This window comes from Ischnura elegans, chromosome 13 (assembly GCF_921293095.1).
Source record: "Ischnura elegans chromosome 13, ioIscEleg1.1, whole genome shotgun sequence".
Taxonomy (NCBI): Eukaryota; Metazoa; Arthropoda; class Insecta; order Odonata; family Coenagrionidae; genus Ischnura; species Ischnura elegans.
Window position 1 is genome coordinate 12,470,969 of NC_060258.1, and position 19,846 is coordinate 12,490,814.

The 19,846-nt window shown below is 38.5% G+C and overlaps 1 protein-coding gene across 1 annotated transcript in view; it reads left to right on the plus strand.

The window, feature by feature from the left end:
* LOC124170024 overlaps positions 1 to 10,942 on the plus strand; it is a 98,378-nt gene extending 87,436 nt beyond the window's left edge. Inside the window, exons 18-19 of the mRNA XM_046548709.1 lie at positions 7,158 to 7,287; positions 10,361 to 10,942. Coding sequence (XP_046404665.1) covers positions 7,158 to 7,287; positions 10,361 to 10,754 — 524 coding nt within the window. The 3' untranslated portion in view covers positions 10,755 to 10,942. The remainder of the gene's footprint in view (positions 1 to 7,157; positions 7,288 to 10,360) is intronic.
* The last annotated feature ends 8,904 nt before the right edge of the window (positions 10,943 to 19,846 follow it).

Sequence of the window (19,846 nt, forward strand, 5' to 3'; positions counted from 1 at the left end):
GCTCGTGCAGAATCTTAGTCTATGCATTTCTCTACACACGAATATTCGAAGTGTAGTAATTGGTCCGTACTATATGACAACACATTGACAGATATTTTCCATTTTAATGACGGAAGTCTGTTATTTTGTCTAAACGTTTCAATTTATAGTGATGGCTTGGGATTGACTTGTATTCGAAAAAGGACGAATGAAATAACTTGAATTTCTAATGGACCCAGTTTCCATAGGGTGGTTTCCTACTATTTTTTTATTGCCTTAATCGAAAGATTATTACTCCTGGAGTACGTATTTCATGCTTTTAGATTTTTATGTGACGATATCTATTTTTCGCGATTAAATGAAAAGTGAAAATTTTCAAGCACGCGAAAACGCGATGGGTAAGTATGAATGCCGGAAAAACTCCCGTGTGATGTCGTTCTGGTTCCCACTGCCGCAAGTGAGGTGACCTTGGGACGAGGCTCTGAGCGCTGATACGACGCAAGATGCTAGCAGGTAGCAGAGTACCATGCTAGCTGGTAGCGCTTGGCTTAAATACGTATTATTAATACCTGTATTAAACAAGGAAAACTTTCCAACCTTAGCCAGTTTTAATAGGTGATTATTAAGAGACGTTTCCCTGAGCTCTGTGCCTCATGCATGAATTGGTAACCTCAGACGATGTAAAACTCCTATCTACTCGTATAGCAACTAGGTCCTTGTGACCTCACGTGGAGTGGCATCACATGGGCACCAATCTGGCGTTTTTCAAATGAGGATAAAAATTGACCAATGCCATTCGTCTAAACCGCTATTTCTAAAAACAAATAATTTGTATAATATGAATACACTAATGGTGGTTAACGAATCGCAATCAATGCCTTTCGTTTTCTTTGATGAAGGAAACTATCCTATTTCAGTGATAGCTTGGGATGGACTTGTATTCGAAAAAGGACGAATGAAATAATTTGCATTTCTAATGGACCCACGATGAACCATTTACGAAAATTATCTGATTTGTAACTCAAAGTTTGGTTCCCACACAAAATTAGGGCACATGGCATATGCTTCAAAATATGAGTTTGCCATTGGAATTTTACTGAAGGAAACATTTCTACGGCAAATAGGCTTTCAATTTATGGCAATAGCTCTCAATAGACTAAGCTCACCTCGTTTTAATTTATGTGAATAATATGGTAAAAGTGAAAATGATGTGTTTCTGCAGCTATTTATTTTGTCTATATATATTTAAAACCAAGTGCATTATACGGTGGAACCCTGATCTATCGTTCACGCATTCATCGTTCTCCGTTCCTGGTCCCAAATGAAGTTCCATAAAGGCAGTGTAATTTTTTCCCGCATCTGTCGTTCTCCGAAGTATCGTTTTCCCGCATTAATCGTTTGAGGATCGTGGTCTCGTCGTATAATTTTCCCGCATCCATCGTTTGACGAAAATGAGACAAACTGTTCACAGGGTGTTGTTTGTGGCTAATAACGACAGACACCCCTAGGAGATTGAATTACTATAGGGAGAAGCGGAGTGCCGTGGGATAGTTACATTAGAGTATTTCCCAAGATTCTCTATCCCCCTCCACTCAGAACTAGCCTCCCCCTGAAGCTTTCCTCTTCTCCGAAATAAAAAAAAAGGTTTTAGCTCGCGCAGGGATCATATTACGAAGACTTTAGCTTGGGTAAGGTAAATTTGGTTACTGTGCAGTAATAACAATGTGTGCAAAAAACAATCTCTCGGCGAGGAATTAAAAAAGGACTTCCGTTGTCCGGACGGAAGAAGGTCCGAAGGGTATTCGGCGTCCGGGCAAGAGCGCGGTTGGGCTGGTCCTTTAGTCGGCCCTGAATTTTGCAAACGATGGATCACATCGTAACAGATATTACTTTTCATGGCGGCATTAACATTCACGGCTGTTTGTCGCATACGTTAATTTTCTGTTCATATACCGCCAGTGATTTTCTTATTGTTTGCTTATTAATGGACCGGGAATTTGACGAATTTGTGCAAAAAACAATCTCTCGGTGAGGAATTAAAAAAGGAAAAAACTAATAAAGGACTAATGTTCAGCGTCCCTCAGTCACTATCTCTCCTCTCTATCCACGGCCTCGTCCACATGCTCCTCCTCCTCCTTCTTCTTCTTCGGTTTCGCTGCATTAATAGCACGGCCGCGGCAGCAATAACGGCTACGGCCGAAGCAACTGCTATTCTTCTTTGCCTGTTATTCATGTTTACACCACCACACAAGCCGCAAAGGTAAACAAAACAGCTCTATCGTTACTAAGGCGTACCATTGCGCATCCTCTGGGTGCAGATCATTCGCGAATCTCGTGCACGTCATCATGCTCCGTGTATAACCCCATAAATTTACGTCACGGCGAATGATTTCATTCGCATGATCATTCGCGAGATGATTCGCCGTGTATAGCGGCCTTTACATTGTCAGGACCCCCCCCCCCCCCCCCCCCCCCTGCCGACCCCTTGGCACTTTTCGCCCCCATAGACTACAGCAGCGCCCACTTTGGGAACCACGGATCTCATTAACAATGTCCTTGCGTAAGGGGCAGATGCAACCAGCAAAGACACGTGCTCATTGCGTGATGCATACCCATAAGGATACTCTGTACGAGTGAAAACTTTTTGCACTGTTACGAAGGTTTTAGGGCAAAGTTTTTCGTTGCCACTTTGTAATTATCGAGGAAATTTAGTTTTCCTCACTTAATTTTGTTTTCATTGGCTTCATTTAAAATTATCATAAACCTTAAATAAATACAAAACGAGGGATCGTGCTGAAAAAATGTTATCTTTTGAGTTTGCCGTGACGGGACTCGATCTAACAACCCTTATTGTCATAGCTGTCACCCTACCGTCGACGTCAAAATGATACGTACCGCCCTAAATACCAGTGTTCATGGAATACGTATTTATCCAACATTTTTCCCGTTTGCTTGCTTATTAGTTCACGGAAAAAATAAAGGTAATACTTAACCCTTTCGCTGTTGTTCAATTTCCGAAAACCTTCTCCTCACATACAGAAAAAATGTTAAAATGCATTTCGCGGGCCCATGGAGCAGGTGCTTTCAGGATGGGTGTGGTACACACATTACGAAGGGTCGCTAATCCGCGGCCCTATCCTCGACGAGCTCATCCACGCAGGACCATCTCCTCGACCCAATCTGCGGGTCGTTATTTTCCTATGATACGAAAATACATGATTTATACGCAGTATAGAATATATATGGGTATTAAAAACTCACGCCGGAGCAAACTAGTGCTCCGTTGCCACGACTTGCGCACTAAACTTTGCTTCCCGGTAACCGGCACTGGCCATGAAACTATGAGTGCCGATACGATGCCTAGTTCCTAGGGCCTACCTCCCGAAAAGTGACCGCTCCGACTGCAAGTTGAAAATCAATCACTCAATCCGATCATCGAAAAATGATTGTTTTCAACGCACTCCTGCCAATCAAGCACGTCTTTGAACCGTGTTTCTACAATGAAAAATAACGATTTTGTTAACTTTTCTAGAAACGTGGCTGCGGACGGACAACCGGAAAAATGGCCATTTTAGCAAAGTTAACCAAATCGTTATTTTCCTATGATACGAAAATACATGATTTATACGCAGTATAAAATATACATGGGCATTAAAAACTCACGCCGGAGCAAACTAATGATGCGTTGCCACGACTTACGCACAAAACTTTGCGTCCCGGTAACCGGCACTGGCCATGAGACTATGAGTGCCGATACGATGCAGGCTGCTAGCAGGTAGCAGAGCACCCAGCTAGCAGGTAGCGCTTGGCTTAAGTAAGGATTATCAATACCCTATCAAACGAAGGAAACTTTCCCACCTTGCGCAATTTTAAAGGGTGATTATTAAGACATGTTTCCCTGAGCTCTGAGTGCAAATTGCATTGAATTCAGTGTTTTATTTAACTCTCGTATTTTGATTGAGTGATTAAAACTCCCCTAAGAACCCTTAAGTATATGTGGGGAGAATTTTTTCAAAACAGTTGCATTCACAGGGACGGAACCAGGATTTCTTTCAGGGGGGGGGGGGGGCACAAGCAAGGTCGTATCCAGGATTTTGTTCTGGGGGCATGAGGATACCTTGTAATACAAATCGAACGCAATGATATTGGGAAAGTATAAAAAATCTTGCATATTTTTAAAGTCTGGAGGGGGGCACGTGCCCCCATGGCCCCCTAGATCCACCTATGTGCACTCATATCTTTCCTTGTACAGCGGCCTTAAGCAAACTCAATTGAGGTGTGAGTTTTCCAGATTTAGAGCATATCACCAGACGAAATTTACTTGCAGGCTCTCTAATGCACAAAAACACTTTTGGCAGTATTTTCCTGGACGCAGTTATCGCATACTGCATCGTGTAGGATTGGGTGAGTTTTTTAATACTCCAAACTACCATCTGCACAGAATTTTGCCCTTTTGAGACTAGCGCTCTCTTCATGTCTACTCTATATGAGCACCTAGTTTGATCAGTGATGATGAAATCGCCATTATATTTCGTCATATAATTTTTCTTATGCATAAATCTCCGTGGATTTTAATAATCTCTCTCGAGTGAGCCATGCCCTTTTTTCATTCATAGTAGTTTTTATTTGCACAATACAAAATTTCTTTACTTTGTAATTAAAAACGTCCTGAAGTTCTCGTGGTCAGGCATAATTCTAAGTTCCATTTAAAATCCATAAACTATGTAATATGAAAATTATATAATATAAAATTCGAAGTAATTAATCTAAACAAATGGGGTGGAGTTGAAACAAAGATTTCTAAAATCATGAGAGAGAACTGTCAAGTGTACTAAACAAGTACCCCATGCCGTTACATTACCGAAGTCGTATTCCTTTTCTTTCCTATGAGGTTTCTTATTACACAATCCCTGCATCTAACTTTGTCTCTTGCACCATTTCCCATTCACATCTATTTGTATTTCTGGTTCTAACTGGTATGGTTATTGGTGATAATGGGAACCTAGATCTCATGACGCGAGTAAGTCGAATGCCTTCCTCGTGGGGGATGGACGTGTAAGGGGACACAGCAGCAATTGTTTCCATAAGAATGTCACTGCCGCTGGGAATGTGGGAAAAATTATGAGCATGAAGAGAGTAGCGGTCTTTAACCCATTTACGGCCAAAGGTGCGAAAACGCACCATTTTTTAATTAGTTCGTAAAAAAATATCTACTCGGTTATTCAATAGTTTTCCCTTGGTAAATTATTCATTAGATGAGAACCTTATTTTTTAAACCGTTTTCTTTAAAAATTTTGACGCGATTATTTAATTATAAAGTTTCAAGTTTACTACATTTCATGCTCTTCGAGGTCTATCAACTTAATATTTTTTTACGAGTGTACTAAGAATATTTATGAATTCTAATACTAGTATTATAAATGTACTATTATTTCTTAATTACTCTGATTTTTTTAATCAAATAATATATTTAGAGATGTATAATTTTGACACTTGTATATAATGGTGCGTTTTCGCACCTTTGGCGTTTGGGGGTATGGCAGATTAGGACTGGGGTACCGTACCGAGAGACAAATCTAGCAAACCTCAGTCACTAATATTGTATGCCACCCTGTAATTATTCGGTGAATCAATTATATTATTGTTGGGTTTTAAAAAACCATAAAATATATTTTTTTATCTTATTGGTCCCACAGCTGTCGTTTTCTAAAATGTGGCTTCATTTAGTCATTGCGTACTAATGAGCATCTCGATTCCACGCCTCGAGACCTATCGATTTTTAACCGTGTGTAAGTTTCTCAAACAGCGCTGGTCGTTCAGAAATGGATCACTGCTATGTACGCATTAATGGATCTCACCTTCCAATTCTAGAAGAAAGCATCAAGAAGATAGTCTCATAGGTCTATACGCATTCGTTAGGCGGTGGTGGACATTGTTTACCAATTTACTGGAAAGTGTGTTAACTAATTCATTGAAAATCTATAGGAGGGCCAGTTGGCTCAAAATGTCTCCAATTGATTTCTCAAAGATCATATGACGCGTTAACGTCAATCAAAGGTGACCATTTCATTTATGGAAATCACTAAGAAATACATGCAGAAGGACCATCAAATCCGAAAAAAAACAAACCTTCTCGTAATTCTTTACTAGCAGACACCAAAGAAGATTATGCAGGTCATATTATCGAGAAAAAGGTAACAAGGAAATGTGTCGGTAATGTAATAGGCACAATGTATACTTTTGGGTAAAATGTAATGAGCCCTTATATTCAAATAATTTTAATTAATAAAAAGGATTTTTATAGTATTAACGGTTACTTAATGATTTTAAATACTAATTTATGCGTTTCTATGTGTTTATAAATTAAAAAGGTGGAAGAGAAAAAGATTTTAGTTTTTCACGGTATGTTAACCGAAGTACCCACATTCCGCCAAAGGTTCGAAAACGCACCATTATTTTTTTCGTATAAATACATTTTTTAGAGCCTCAAATTTTTCAAAATTTCTTTTCTATTATCTATTAAGACTAAATATGATGATAAATTCAAATATTTCTACCGAGTATTGGCCTTGGCCGTTAATGGGTTAATCTAAGAAGGGAGCAGCATTCCATGTCCACTCACTAGGTATTACACCATATTGGTATCTCTTAAAATCGACTTCTGTGTTCGTATCAGAAATACTTTAACTTATCTTAAATAATTGCAGATAGAAAGATAAGAAGGTAAGTTCACTGGGTCATCTAATCACCAATAAAATTGCCAATTTCCCCAAAAAGGGGTCGAATTGCGTTTGAGTCGTTGCGCAAGTGTAGTACGGTAGCAACATATAAAGATCAAACATGTGTTGGAAGTGGTTGGTTGTGTTGCATCAAATATCAATTACGCATTTCTTTATTGAGCGACATGCGGAAACGGCATTATGTTTTTAATCGTCGCGCGTTTCCGCCCGGGAACAAGGTTACCTCGCAATGTGCTCTGGCTGGGTTATTTCGTAGCAATCCGCATGTGTTGTCGTCGGTCGGACCTTGTGCTAGGATAAACATTCACCCTTCACTTTTTTCTTATGGCAAACAAGAGTAATTATATTGTTGAGCAATAAATGTGTCATAATATCAATTATTCAGAATTTTCACTTTCTCTTCCTGCATTTACCTGTGGTTTTCCTCCGTATCCATAGGTTGCAGGTTCATCGCACTCTCGATGGTCATGGCCCTCTATCCAGCGTCGTTCTCTGTGGCTGCTGTTTTCTACATGGTATTCCTCTCTCTTTGTCTCTACAAATACAGATCCGACCGAGATGATTACAGGTACAGTAATGTTTTGCAAATTCAAATCATAATATGTATAAGTCAGACACATTATAGTTTGTATTTCTTGTTCTACGGTCAATCCTTCCTTTACTGGCATGAATAGTAAATTTAAGATTAGTATTAGATGTAAAAAATTTAATTCAACTTTTTGAATCAAATCTTGATAGAATGAACACCTATCCTTTCCCACTGTGATTTTTGTACCTTCAATAATCTAGGCAAACTATTTTGTGTCCACACATTGGTATCAAAGTCGATGTGGCTCAACAGGATTGAGCAGGTACTACATTTCCATCAAAATGGATTAAACCAACGAATGAAATAAAGCCTCTTGTCTCTTAGACCATGAAACAATTATCGCTTCTTTCATCACGTTGTGTGGTCCTGAAACTGGAAATGAGCTAATATTGATCGTAAGATGCTATGAAAACTCTCATTAAGGCAAGCCATATTTTTAAGTTCTTTTAAATTACGTAAGAAATTATATTTTATAACCAAAATGCGAGAAGAGGTATAAAGGGAAGTAGACAGCACTTAAAACAATTGAAAAACAAAAGAGAAAATATCATGACATATTCCTTTCAATTTAAAAAATTCAACCCAAACGAAAATAACCATTCCAACGTTAGCATCATACTTTATAAAATAATAATAATCATTTAATTGTAGCAAACTTGTCAGACCTTACCATTACAATTTACAAATGTTTAAATTTAAAGAAATTAATGTACTTTAACATCACCTAATTTACATTATTGTTAATAATCAAATACAAAATAAAAATTGAAATAATATTCAAAATACAATCAATCACAGTACCTCTTTTGTTTTCTCACAATCCTGCCTGATCTAGTTTTGTAATCACTATCAATTACATTATTATCATTTATAAGGGTTATAGAATGTCTCAAATGGAATGAATTCCTTCGCAACATCCAACCCTCAAGATTTTTACTATGTATAACCTTGGTGTTCTATCTTTGACCACTACTACACCAAGTAACCAGACACTTATTTTTATTACAACTTTATCACCTGGGTAAATGTCTTGCGTGGTGACAGCACCTCTGTCATAATATTGCTTGCATTTGACCTCAGTTTATTGCATACATCTTTCTGAATCAGTGGCTTAAACAATTTGGTACTAAAAGGCAATTTGGACATTAGCCTTCGACTCATTAGTAACTGAGCTGCTGATGCACCTAGGCCAGCACACTTATTCCAGAACTCGGGTAGACGTGAGCTACTTAAAGCGCGAAGGGTTTACAGCTAACGTCAGTCACTTTGCCATCGTATTCTGGTGACCGGGCGGTTAGGTGAAAGTCCGTGAATCCGTCTCCCTAATGGCCTAGCCATAGATGTCACTGATGTTGGTGACGTAGATCGTTGCGACCAATAGGAATCTAAGAAGAACACAAGTGAAGAGTGAAATAGGCGCTTAAAAAGGCGCTAATGTAACTGTTGTTATGGTTATTATACTTTTATTTTGAAAACTATTACTTGTGCGTACTACTGTTATCTTAATTTAAAATATCGATTTAAATATTCTGAAATGTGAGACGTGCATGTGTCCATCTTTAATATATGTTATTATTATGACTAATGATAACTAGACCATGAAGTATATTTACCTAAGGAGAAATAACTTATATTATGTGATGGAAGGTAAAATTTTCAATTACTTTTACAGATACGGAAGAAATAGGTGACAAATTATTTAGTTTATCTGGCTTGTATTGGCGACTTCTTTGTTTACGCATGGCTCCGATAATTATTTTGATAGACTCCTTGCTAGTCCGGCTGCCCTTTACATTCCTTATTTTTCTCCGTGGTTTAATCGTAATCTGTATTTACTCTCGTAAACAGCCACTTTCCTTATAATTTGATCCTACAATGGGTAGAATGATAGATACATTTATAGAGTTGTTTACAAAGTGAAATAAGTAACTTGATAAAACCTTCGGTAACTATGATTTAAGAGTACATATACTTATGTTGAGGATATCCCGTTGGCAATATAGATAATGTATTTGACTCCATTCTGTGGATCATTAACCACTTATTCCTCTTATTGTCGTCCTTTCGAATACAAGCAAAAACCTTCTCCGGCAAGTAAATAGAGGTACTAGACGACGGGGCACTTTATACGATTTTATGGGATACACGATTTATATGTTTTTCACACGTTTTTCTATTGAAGGTCCATGCTGCCATACACTTACTGCATTAAGCAAATGATGTAGGTGTGTAACATAGACCACAATCTGCAATCAACTTATTTAAATTTAATCTTCCCAAAGCTCCCCAAACAATCGTCTTTATTTATTTCAGCAACACCTTGGCAACCCAAAATATTCCCAATCCCAAGTTTGAAGTTAAAGCAGCAATTATATTCGCCAAATATGCATTTGAGTCCCCACATAGACAGTTTTTCTATCCACTTCCTAGGCCTGTCATCAGTGGATACCGTGCCGTGATGTAACACGCCCACGCTCCGTCACGTGTTTTCAAACAGTCGATGAAGATTTTTTTTAATGACTCATATCTCTGCTTTAAAACATTATTCATCCGTGAAATTTTCGGCAAGTACATTTGAGGTAACTATCCTATTATTCTAGTACTTTAAATAAGTTTGCATGTTCCCCATTGGTTTGTATTTGACGTTGAAATAATTTGTTGCACATTTAAAAATGTACGGAAAAATGTCCGAAAAAATGTACCGTGTAATCACCTATTCGTGGATCTTGTCCATGAGAATGTACAAGAATCTGTTCAGAAAACCATTCAGAAAAAACGTACAGAATCTTGTACATTCTAATGTACCATGTAACCAGGCCTCAAGACCTCTGAATCTTGGCTCATGGACTACACACATTGGATACTTGTGATTTTCCGGTGAGGGTAATATTTACTATTTCCCCTCAGCATTCTTAATAATGACTTCAGTTTTTTTCATGGGTGTTTTGCAGGGCGCAAATGAGTACTTGTCTATTTTCAGCTGAGCCTTGTATGCATTGTTGCACAAGTCATGTGTTTTTCATATGAATTCATGTCTCTTTTCTCCCAATAGGCGGGTAATGACAAAAACTACCAGCACACTGTGGATGGTGTACCGTGTCTTCATCACGCCGTACCCGATGAGAATTTGGAGAGTGAGTGTATATGACGACATCCTCTACAACTTTGAAACCTTTGTTTTGGCCCTGTGTTGGCCATTTCTCTTGGACGGCGATCATCCGTTGGCAGACTGCCGATGGATCATCACGGCGACCATATTGATCCTCAACTTTATCATCTTGCCACTTCTTCTCAAGCTCAATGAGAGAGTGTTCGAAGAGGCATCGCGATGTATAGACCATGACCCCTTCCCGATCAGATCGGAACTCTGGAAGGATCTGAAAGCGGGAAAAACAGCGGTGGGACGTTTATTTGGAAGAAGTACGTGCACATCCACATCTTCATAAACATATAGGATAGAATGCCCTATTGTTGGCATCCCCCCCGTTGTTGGCACTATGTAAAAAACTGTGTTACATTAAGAGCCAGAGGAGCATTGCTTTATTTATGCTTTTGTATTTAGTTACAAAGGAGTTTTACTTAACCCCTTAGTGCATAAAGTTATTTTTGTCAAATATTTATTTAAAATGTTATTATTCTGGCTATTAAGGTTCATTTTAACTAATTTATGCAATTTTAAATTTTTGCAATCAGTAGTTAACACGTTCGCTGCCGGGCCCGAATTCTACTGTCATTCCGCGTGTGCCAGGCGAATATTTTCGAACCTATTACGAAACGGCAATAACGATATTGAGCCTATCTCCGGGTTTTACTAATATTTCTCGGTATATTTACACTCATTACGTGATGCGCTATCGCTTGTAACTATAATGACGTGCGACGCCATAGGGCGTCTCCCCACTTTTGACAATGCCTAAAATTTGATAAGACGCCATTTGGCGGCTCAGGCAGTTGGATCTGCGTTCCAAATTTTTAGCGCACACTGAAAAGCTATGATTGAAAATAATATTAAAACAAATTTTAATTCTTGATTATGCTTTTAATAATATTTGCTACCGTATCCGGAGATGATTAGTGCAATGATTTAAATTTGGGAGACTTAGGTACGGCTGATCCGGACAGATCATAAATTTTGTAGAAACACGTTTGGCTTTAGTGAGGGCAACTTTGCGGCTCATTGTCTGCAAGAATTCTTTGTAACATCCGCGACAGCCAACACGGGCTTTTCTAAAATGAAGAAACAGCGCTTATATCTAATAGTGCGAAAAATACTAATTCTTGATTTTATGTTATGATAATTTTATCCTCTAAATTACCAGACTTCGAAGACTTCCTTCAGTGTTATTTCAATTTACCAGGCAGTGTGTCGATTTTTTTAGACCCTATCAACGGAATCCCGTAGAATATGCATCCATTCTTCTATAATTTATCGTCTTAACTGCAGGAGAGAGATCATGTGGGCACCTGGATTCCGTGTTTCATTCCACAGTGTAAAAGCATTAACAATGCAAGTCCCAAAAAGAGCATCATCGGCCACCTTGTGGTACCACCTTCCTGTTTTTCGATGAGTGCAGTGATACAACGAAAGGATGTCGGCAATGTCAATTACTCCCTTTATTTTATTTTACTCAATCACCATCTTCGGCTTAGTAACCACTTCCCCTCTTCGATTTCTTTCCCCATTGGGATTATCTCCTATCTGATGGTGGTGGAGATCATGAATACGTCGCGCTGATCTTTCCATTTCTTTACCGTTGCTTCGCAAGTTTTTCATAGCACTGAAATCCCTTTCTTTAATTTAGCAATCGTTATTTCTCTTAACAGCCCTTTCCTATTTTTCCTAATGGTTCCCACAAAATGAGACTTATCTCCCAAGATTTCTTTCCATGAGCGTGGGATGAATCACCTCACTAGAAGTATCTAAATATTACAGCAGGAGCAGGGGTGCCGATTCACAAAAAATATTGGGGGGGCCCAAACCGGGGACCTTGTCTCTGTACATTTTATAAGTAGTGAATTTTAGGTTTTTTAAGCATTTTAGAAGAGTCATATGATCGACGTTAGAACCCTGATCACTGGAATCTAGATATCTGGACACTCCGGGGAAAATTGACAAGTATGACACATTTTTTCTCACAATTGTAAAGAATTTTTGGGGGGGCTCGGGCCCCCTCAGGCCCAGTGGAGTCGGTGCCACTGAGAGGGAGTTATTAGAATGTGAATAAAAAAATGGAATAAGGAATCATACCTGTATTAGAAGAAGAAAGATTACCTGTCTCTGAGGATTCATACGACTCCTCAGACACCGTGAATTAGCGGTGTCTCCATCAGAAAATCCTTCAAGGTCGTTGGTGGAAGCCGAATTGTCAGAATAAAACATATGCTCGATTTCTTCTTCGTTAAAACGTTTCTTTCCCCCAATAATGTGTGACAGAGTACACATGATATATTCACTAAACTGATTATCACTTCCGTATCGAAGGCACAGACACAGAGAATAAATTTGGTATACTGATGCGCTCCTCACTCGGTTAGGCATAAGCGGCATCTAAGGGAAGGAAAGAAACGAAAAAAAGCTCTTCAAATGTAATTTGAAACATTGTGTGGAGATATAATACCTCAAGCTTCCGCTTGAAACATAGAATGATATAGCCATTGAAAAATGGCACTCTCGAAAAAAACATGAGAAACCGAAGGCGAAAAAAAAATGAAATTCGAGCTGAAATGTGTTACCAATACCCTCCCTTCACAGAAGATAACATTGTCTCGTCAGTGCATAAGGAAATGTAGCTTAAATTTCAAGTTCTATACATCGCTTGATGATTCAACGAAAACGCTACTTTGACGCCCATTGGCGTCTCACTAGTTGCGTCCAGCAGCAATGCGAGACGCCATATGGCGGCTCACTAACTCGGATTTGAAGTTATGTGAGACGCCCTATGGCGGTGCGTGGCAGGGAACGTGTTAAAATAATACAGCCCGTCCAATGTATCGGACACCATGCACAGGGGGCAGTTGTGCATTCCTATAGAAGTTTTGCTAAATTTATTTAATAAATGAGTACAATAATCATGACGGTGATTAGATGTTAAAAGACGATACAGAAAGAGCATGTAAACTAGAAACGTTATACATTTTGACCTTTTTACATGATATTCGTAGAAAATTTTTGGATGAAGGCCAATGTTGCATTTATTACAAAATGATTTTGCTTTCCTTTTCAGTCTACTCTTCGTCTTTGGATAACATTAAATTGTGGCCATAGTTTTAGGCTATGAAATCTAACAGAATTAATGGGAACATAAATTTTGATTTCCTTGGATTGATGATTTTCAAACATTTTTAGCATAATCAAGGCAAGTGATCTTCGATGTTTCAAAAGTGACTTTTTTCTGTTCAGTTATTTTTCGATAAATGAGCCACGCATTTAGGAAGTCATGCACTTTGGCAAACTTTAGCCACCATCATTTATTCATTTAAGCGGGAAAAACCAGGGTGGGACGTTTATTTGGAAGAAGTACGTGTACATCCACATCTTAATATAGATATACATAATTGGTGATTGATCTTAATTTTTTTATTCAAAAGATATGTTTAAGTATCCATAATTTAAGAACGCTCTGAAAAATATTTTGTCAACGCAAATTTTGCTATAACGACTAATTTTTGTCATTCGGGTTTATTCATACATTTTTAAATGGTGATTGTAGCAATGCGTGACTCTAAGAAGGTGCTCAAAGTTTTCATGGAATTAGTACAACTCCAAAACTATTTGAAAACGATGCGTTCATTTAAGTTTTCTCTAGGATTTGACCATCAGATTTGTAACTCATGTATAAAGTGAGCATTTGTTGAAATGGAAGTGTCCCGTGGGTAATATATTTACTTGAATTGACTGCCTCATATTTATTGTGATTAAGTTGGTGGATGGGAAATGTGGTGATATATTATATACAGTAAACTCTCGATTATACGAAGCAGGATTTTACGAAGTTTTCGATTATACGAAGTGATAGTGCAGTCCCGGCGAAAAGCCTATGGTAAATAAATGTTGCTATTCTATTGTATGAAGTTTTGATTGTACGAAATGTTTTGAATTTACGAACCTCGGATCGGTCCCCAGGAGCGAAAGGCATTCGTTTATGCGAACTATGGCAATATATTTGTTAACAAAACTAGGTACGCCGGCATAAGTAGCTAAAAAAATCAGCGCTTCCAACTGTGGTTCATCAAAAGTGTGAAATCGTAAATGATAGTGCAACTTTGGAGAGAAAGGGTTCGTCTAAAACCTCACGGTGGGAATTAAGGGGAAGTATGAGTTAAGCAGAATATCGGGACTGACATAATGCCCCTTTTTACGTGCCTATTCGTAAACATCGCATCGACAATACTTGGTAGTTTAACATGTCAGGAAGGTCGCGCGGGGTATTTTGTTCGCTCCTAATGAACCCTTTGCACTGCTGTGAACGTACCTGGTACGTTCGTAAGGTAGGCTGCTGTGAACGTACTTCGAAGACCACTCGACTACTTTTCGCCGAAGCACTTTGAAGGGTCCCTAATCCGGGGCCCTTTCCTCGACGAGCTCACCCTCGCTGGCCCCTCACTTCGACCCTCCGAGCCTTTCTCCCCAAAAGTGACCGCTCTGACTGCATTTTGAAAATCTATCAATCAATGCCATCATCAAATAATAATTGTTTGCATCGCACTCCTGCCAATCAGGCAATCAAGTACGTCTCTGAGCTGTGTTTCTGCGATGAGAAATAACGATTTTGTTAGCTTTGCTAAAATGGCCAAGTAAATAGAATTGTCATTTTTCATCGCGGAAACACGGTTCAAAGACGTACTTTATTTCCTCCACTACAATCGCAAATTACTGGAAATCGGCCGGATTCCCTTTGATAGTGCATCATGAGGATGTTCTCAAGGTTTTTAATTGATACAACTAGTCTACTAGTAAATCTGCTGCTATAAAATCACGGCTATGGTTCCTTCCTCTTGCCGCCTTCTGCCGATCTTGCTGACACCCACCTTACGCATCCCAAACCCCTCCCTCCCCAGCATTTCCCATTCACTCGCTCCCTAAGGTGACTGAGCTTGAGTGCGTCGTAAAAAAATACGCCCCCCAAACGTAGACTGAGGCAGAGCTGAAGGCCCTTTCCCCACCCTTCTTTGTCCTGCCCCCTTCACCAGTCCTTGTGCTGACCACACGTCTTCCCTCAGGCAATCCCCATCCCACTCTTATTCACCCCACCCACTGGGAACGTTCCCCGATTGTGGAGAATGGCATGGTTCATCTTTACCTGCAACGGGGGGAAGTTATTAACCGGAGAGAGGCGGAAGAAGTATCTTCCACTATCGGGAAAATGGTGCCGCGCTTATAATTGTCTCTTCTTCTCTGCTGATTTTTCAATTGAAATTATTTTCTTTGCTCTTTCCTCACTATATTTATTTACGATTATTGCGCGACTATTTTTAGTGCTAAAGCTAAGAAAATCTTTTCTCTTCGTCAATGATTCTTTGCATAACTTTCAATACAGAGGAGAAAGGGGCACGAAAAGTAAATGAGGTGAATGTACAGGTTTTTGCGTGTCATTTTTTGGGAATTCACGCAGTGAACCAATACTTCACACACGTTGAGAAATGATGAAACATCTCTTGTAGAAAAACAATCAATGAGGATAATAACGTTTCTCTCTTTATTTCTCCAATAATGGAAGACGTTTCTCCTGTCGTTTTCCGGTTGGAACCTTGCTCCTGTCGGCATAAAAGAAGAGAGAAATACTATATGGTATGAGGAATATGTTCCGGATGAAGAATAAAGTCTTTCGTAGCAACATCTGCAAAGATGATGGAGCACAGTATCCGGACGGAGAACTCAAACAGAATTTACTTCAAATATTTGCCAGAAGATATATATCCTAGGTAATTTATATTCGTAACTGAATCTCAACAAAAATAACCAATGGAAAAGATAGCACATTCAACTGAATATACAGAGTAACTCGAAATATTAACTTACGAAGGTTATTTTGGAAACGGGTGGAGGCCCTCGTTTTTTTTTTCTCGTCACTGAGCGATAGAGGGCGACATAAATGGCGGTTAGGCCGGCTGCCGCTAAAATTCCGTGGGTGCTGGAATCAAATATCTATCTAACGCGTACTTAATAGTTGTTATTCGCTCCTTACCACAAATTTATTACATTAAATTATATTATATTAAATATATTATAATAAACTTTGCAATTCATTATTTGATTACGTTTTCTAAACTGGTCGGGAATTTCTTAAGCGATCATTTATGTTGAAGTATGAACGAGAAATGGGAATTTTATGGTGGTATAATTATTTAACGATCTTTCACAGCATAAATCGATAACAAATAGCCTTTTCTGTGGATAATACCGAGAATAACCACCGAAAGAATTTAAATGAGACCACTAAAGGCAAAAAACAAAAGCGAACATCTTTTCGTGACTTATGAAAAAGGTTTGAAATTACGAAACTCGATTTTATGAAGTGCCAATTTTCCGGTCCCACTGACTTCGTAAAATCTAGAGTTTACTGTAATAGGTTAGAGCGATATATTATTATCAAATCATCACAACGCACGGATGGCCTGTGACATAACATAAGTGCTGCGAATATCCTTGGTGATATATATTTAAATTGTCTGATGAATCACCCTATCACTACCATTTGTAACGTTTTTTTTTAGACCGTGTGGTAAGCATTTGTGCACCCTAGATGTGGTACTTGAAATGGTGCTAATTAATATTATTGGCTAAAATAGTTATTATTATTCAAATACATCACCATAAAGGATTGCCTGTGACATAACTTTATGAATTCTTTCATTTGTGGATTATTCACTCTTTCTTAGAGGTTGATTTTGGTGTATTTGCCGATTCTTTTTTATTCAAAAGATATGCATAAGTGTCCATAATTAAAGATCGCTCTGAGAAATATTTTGCTAACTCAAATTTTGCTCAAAGGACTAATTTGTTGTCATTAGAGTTGTATTCATACATTTTTAAATGGCGATTGTAACAGTGAGTGAATATTTAGACGGTGTTCAAAGTTTTGATGGAATGATTACAACTCCAAAACTATTTAGAAACTATGCTTTCTTGTAAGTTTTCACTAGGATTTGACCCATCAGATTTGTTACTGACAAGGGGAGACCACGAAACTTGCTCTGCCTTTTTCAACACCGTATTTTTTATGGCCTTTGAAACGGTGAACACATCCCTGAACTAGTGGCGGTTCCGTTGAATGGGCCTTAGTTTGGCTGAATTAATTAATTTTCATGCGGCACTTTTCACAAGCCGCGTATAGTTTCATGATGTCGCAGCACTCAGCAGGTGGATCGGGTGGGGTAGTGGTTAGCGTTTACGGCTACCACCCGGGGGACCAGGGTTCAAGACTTCGTGATTGCTGTATATTTTGCGGTCTTCATTGTGATTATACGGCATCAGCTGTTTCATTAGTTTTAATTGCGACAAGCATATACATGAGACTATTTTTTTTATCATCAAAATGGCGTTTAGGTATTTAAGCAGTGTCATTTCAAACTCGGAGATACGACGACTGCACTGGCAAGGGTTGGTGTGTGCCAAAATGTTAATTTTTCATTGCTTATACTGATCAACTTCCACATTAAAAATGAAAACCACTCTTGCAAGAGCAGATACCATTAAAGGCTCGCGGCGACCAACAACATGCGTACAGACATAATTAATAAGAACATAAAACGATTATAAAATGCCATATTTCTCGAACACTTGCAATTCACATTACTCCAAAGGGAGTTTACTTACACAGTACCTATGTGCTAAAAGAACCATTCCGAAATATAATTTCCACCAACAAATAGGATGAAATAAAAGTTGATGACCATGGATCGGGCACGCTGGCGTATAAAGTACGTCTATCTTCGAAAACCAAGGATTTCAACATCGTACGTACATTCTGGGCTAGAATGGTCTCGTGTATTCCTACAATGTACTTTGACTGCCTATGTTGCGAGTTTTCAAAGTTCGAGGTATTGTAGCTAATTTTTTTAGAACAGCAAGAGAAATCCGTCACACGTGGCATATAAATTACGCCGCGCGACTGGCCGTGTACCACCTGTGTACCTTTATATCTGTATCACCTATAAATGTACAAGATTTTACTTATTTCTAAACATAATGATTAATTTTAACAAAAATCGAGTATTATCATATATGCCCATAACATGGGCACAGTACGCCATTCGCCCGGTTGTGAAGAAATAACAGTCATGCCTGCTAGAGGGTTAAAAGCAACAATTACACCAAATAAGTCTTGTGCTCACCGCTTCCCAAAATATTCCGTAGACCTTCCAATATAATAATAAGATATGCACCAAAAAATGTCATTTCTTAAAAAAAAAGGCCACTGTTTTAGCCCCCCCTCCGCTAATCTTTCGGTATGTTTTTGAGGAGAGTAGAAAGTGGAGCCTTCACTTCTCCGGGTTGGAAATGACGCTTCTTAAATACTTTAATGACGTTATGATGATAAAAAAATAGTCTCATGTCTATGCTTGTCGCAATTAAAACTAATGAAAAAATTGACGCTGTATGATCACAATGAAGACAACAAAATAATCAACCATCATGAAGTCTTGAACCCTGGTCCCTCTGGGTGGTAGCCATAAGCGCTAACCACTACCCCACCCTATCCGATTGTTGAGTACTGCGATATCATGGGACTATAGGCGGCTTGTGAAAAGTACCGCATGAAAATTAATTAAATACAGCCAAACTAAGGCTCATTCAACGGAACCACTACTAGTTCAGGGATGTGTTCACCATTCGGAAGGCCATAAAAAATACGGCATTGAAAAAGGCGGAGCAAGTTTCGTGGTCTCCCCTTGGTAAGTATAAAGTGAGCACTTGTTGAAATGGAATAGTCCCGGGGGTAATACATGTATATTTATTTGAGTTCACTGCCTCATAATAATTGTTATAATTAAGTTGGTGGATGGGAAAAATGGTGATATATTATGTAATCGGTTGGAAAGATATACTATTATCAAATCATCCCTACACACGGATGGGCTGTTATATTACTTTATGGACTCTTTTATATGTGTAATATATATTTTTTGCGTTTGGTTGGTTACTAGAAGTGATGACAGAGTTGTTAAAAAAAACATAATTGTATCAGTAGCCGTAACATGATGAACTGTGTCTTTCTTGTTGGTGAAAATAAATTTTAGTTTTGGCATGAATTCAGGATTGCCTTTATTATTGTAAATTTGGACATCATGACAAAAACATGTATTTACCAGAACTATACCTATATAGTTCTTACGAGGACACCAAGAGATTTGCTTTGCCTCTAGATCCTTAAAATACAAATTTTGTGATACTAAATACTTGAACGTACCTTATTTTGCGTGAGACTACACAAGAAGCAAAACGAATAATTTGGTGTCTTTAACCCATGACCTGTGACGTGCAATTCTTGCTACACTACCAGTTACGTGCGGTCTGGGAGACCGCAATAATCAAATC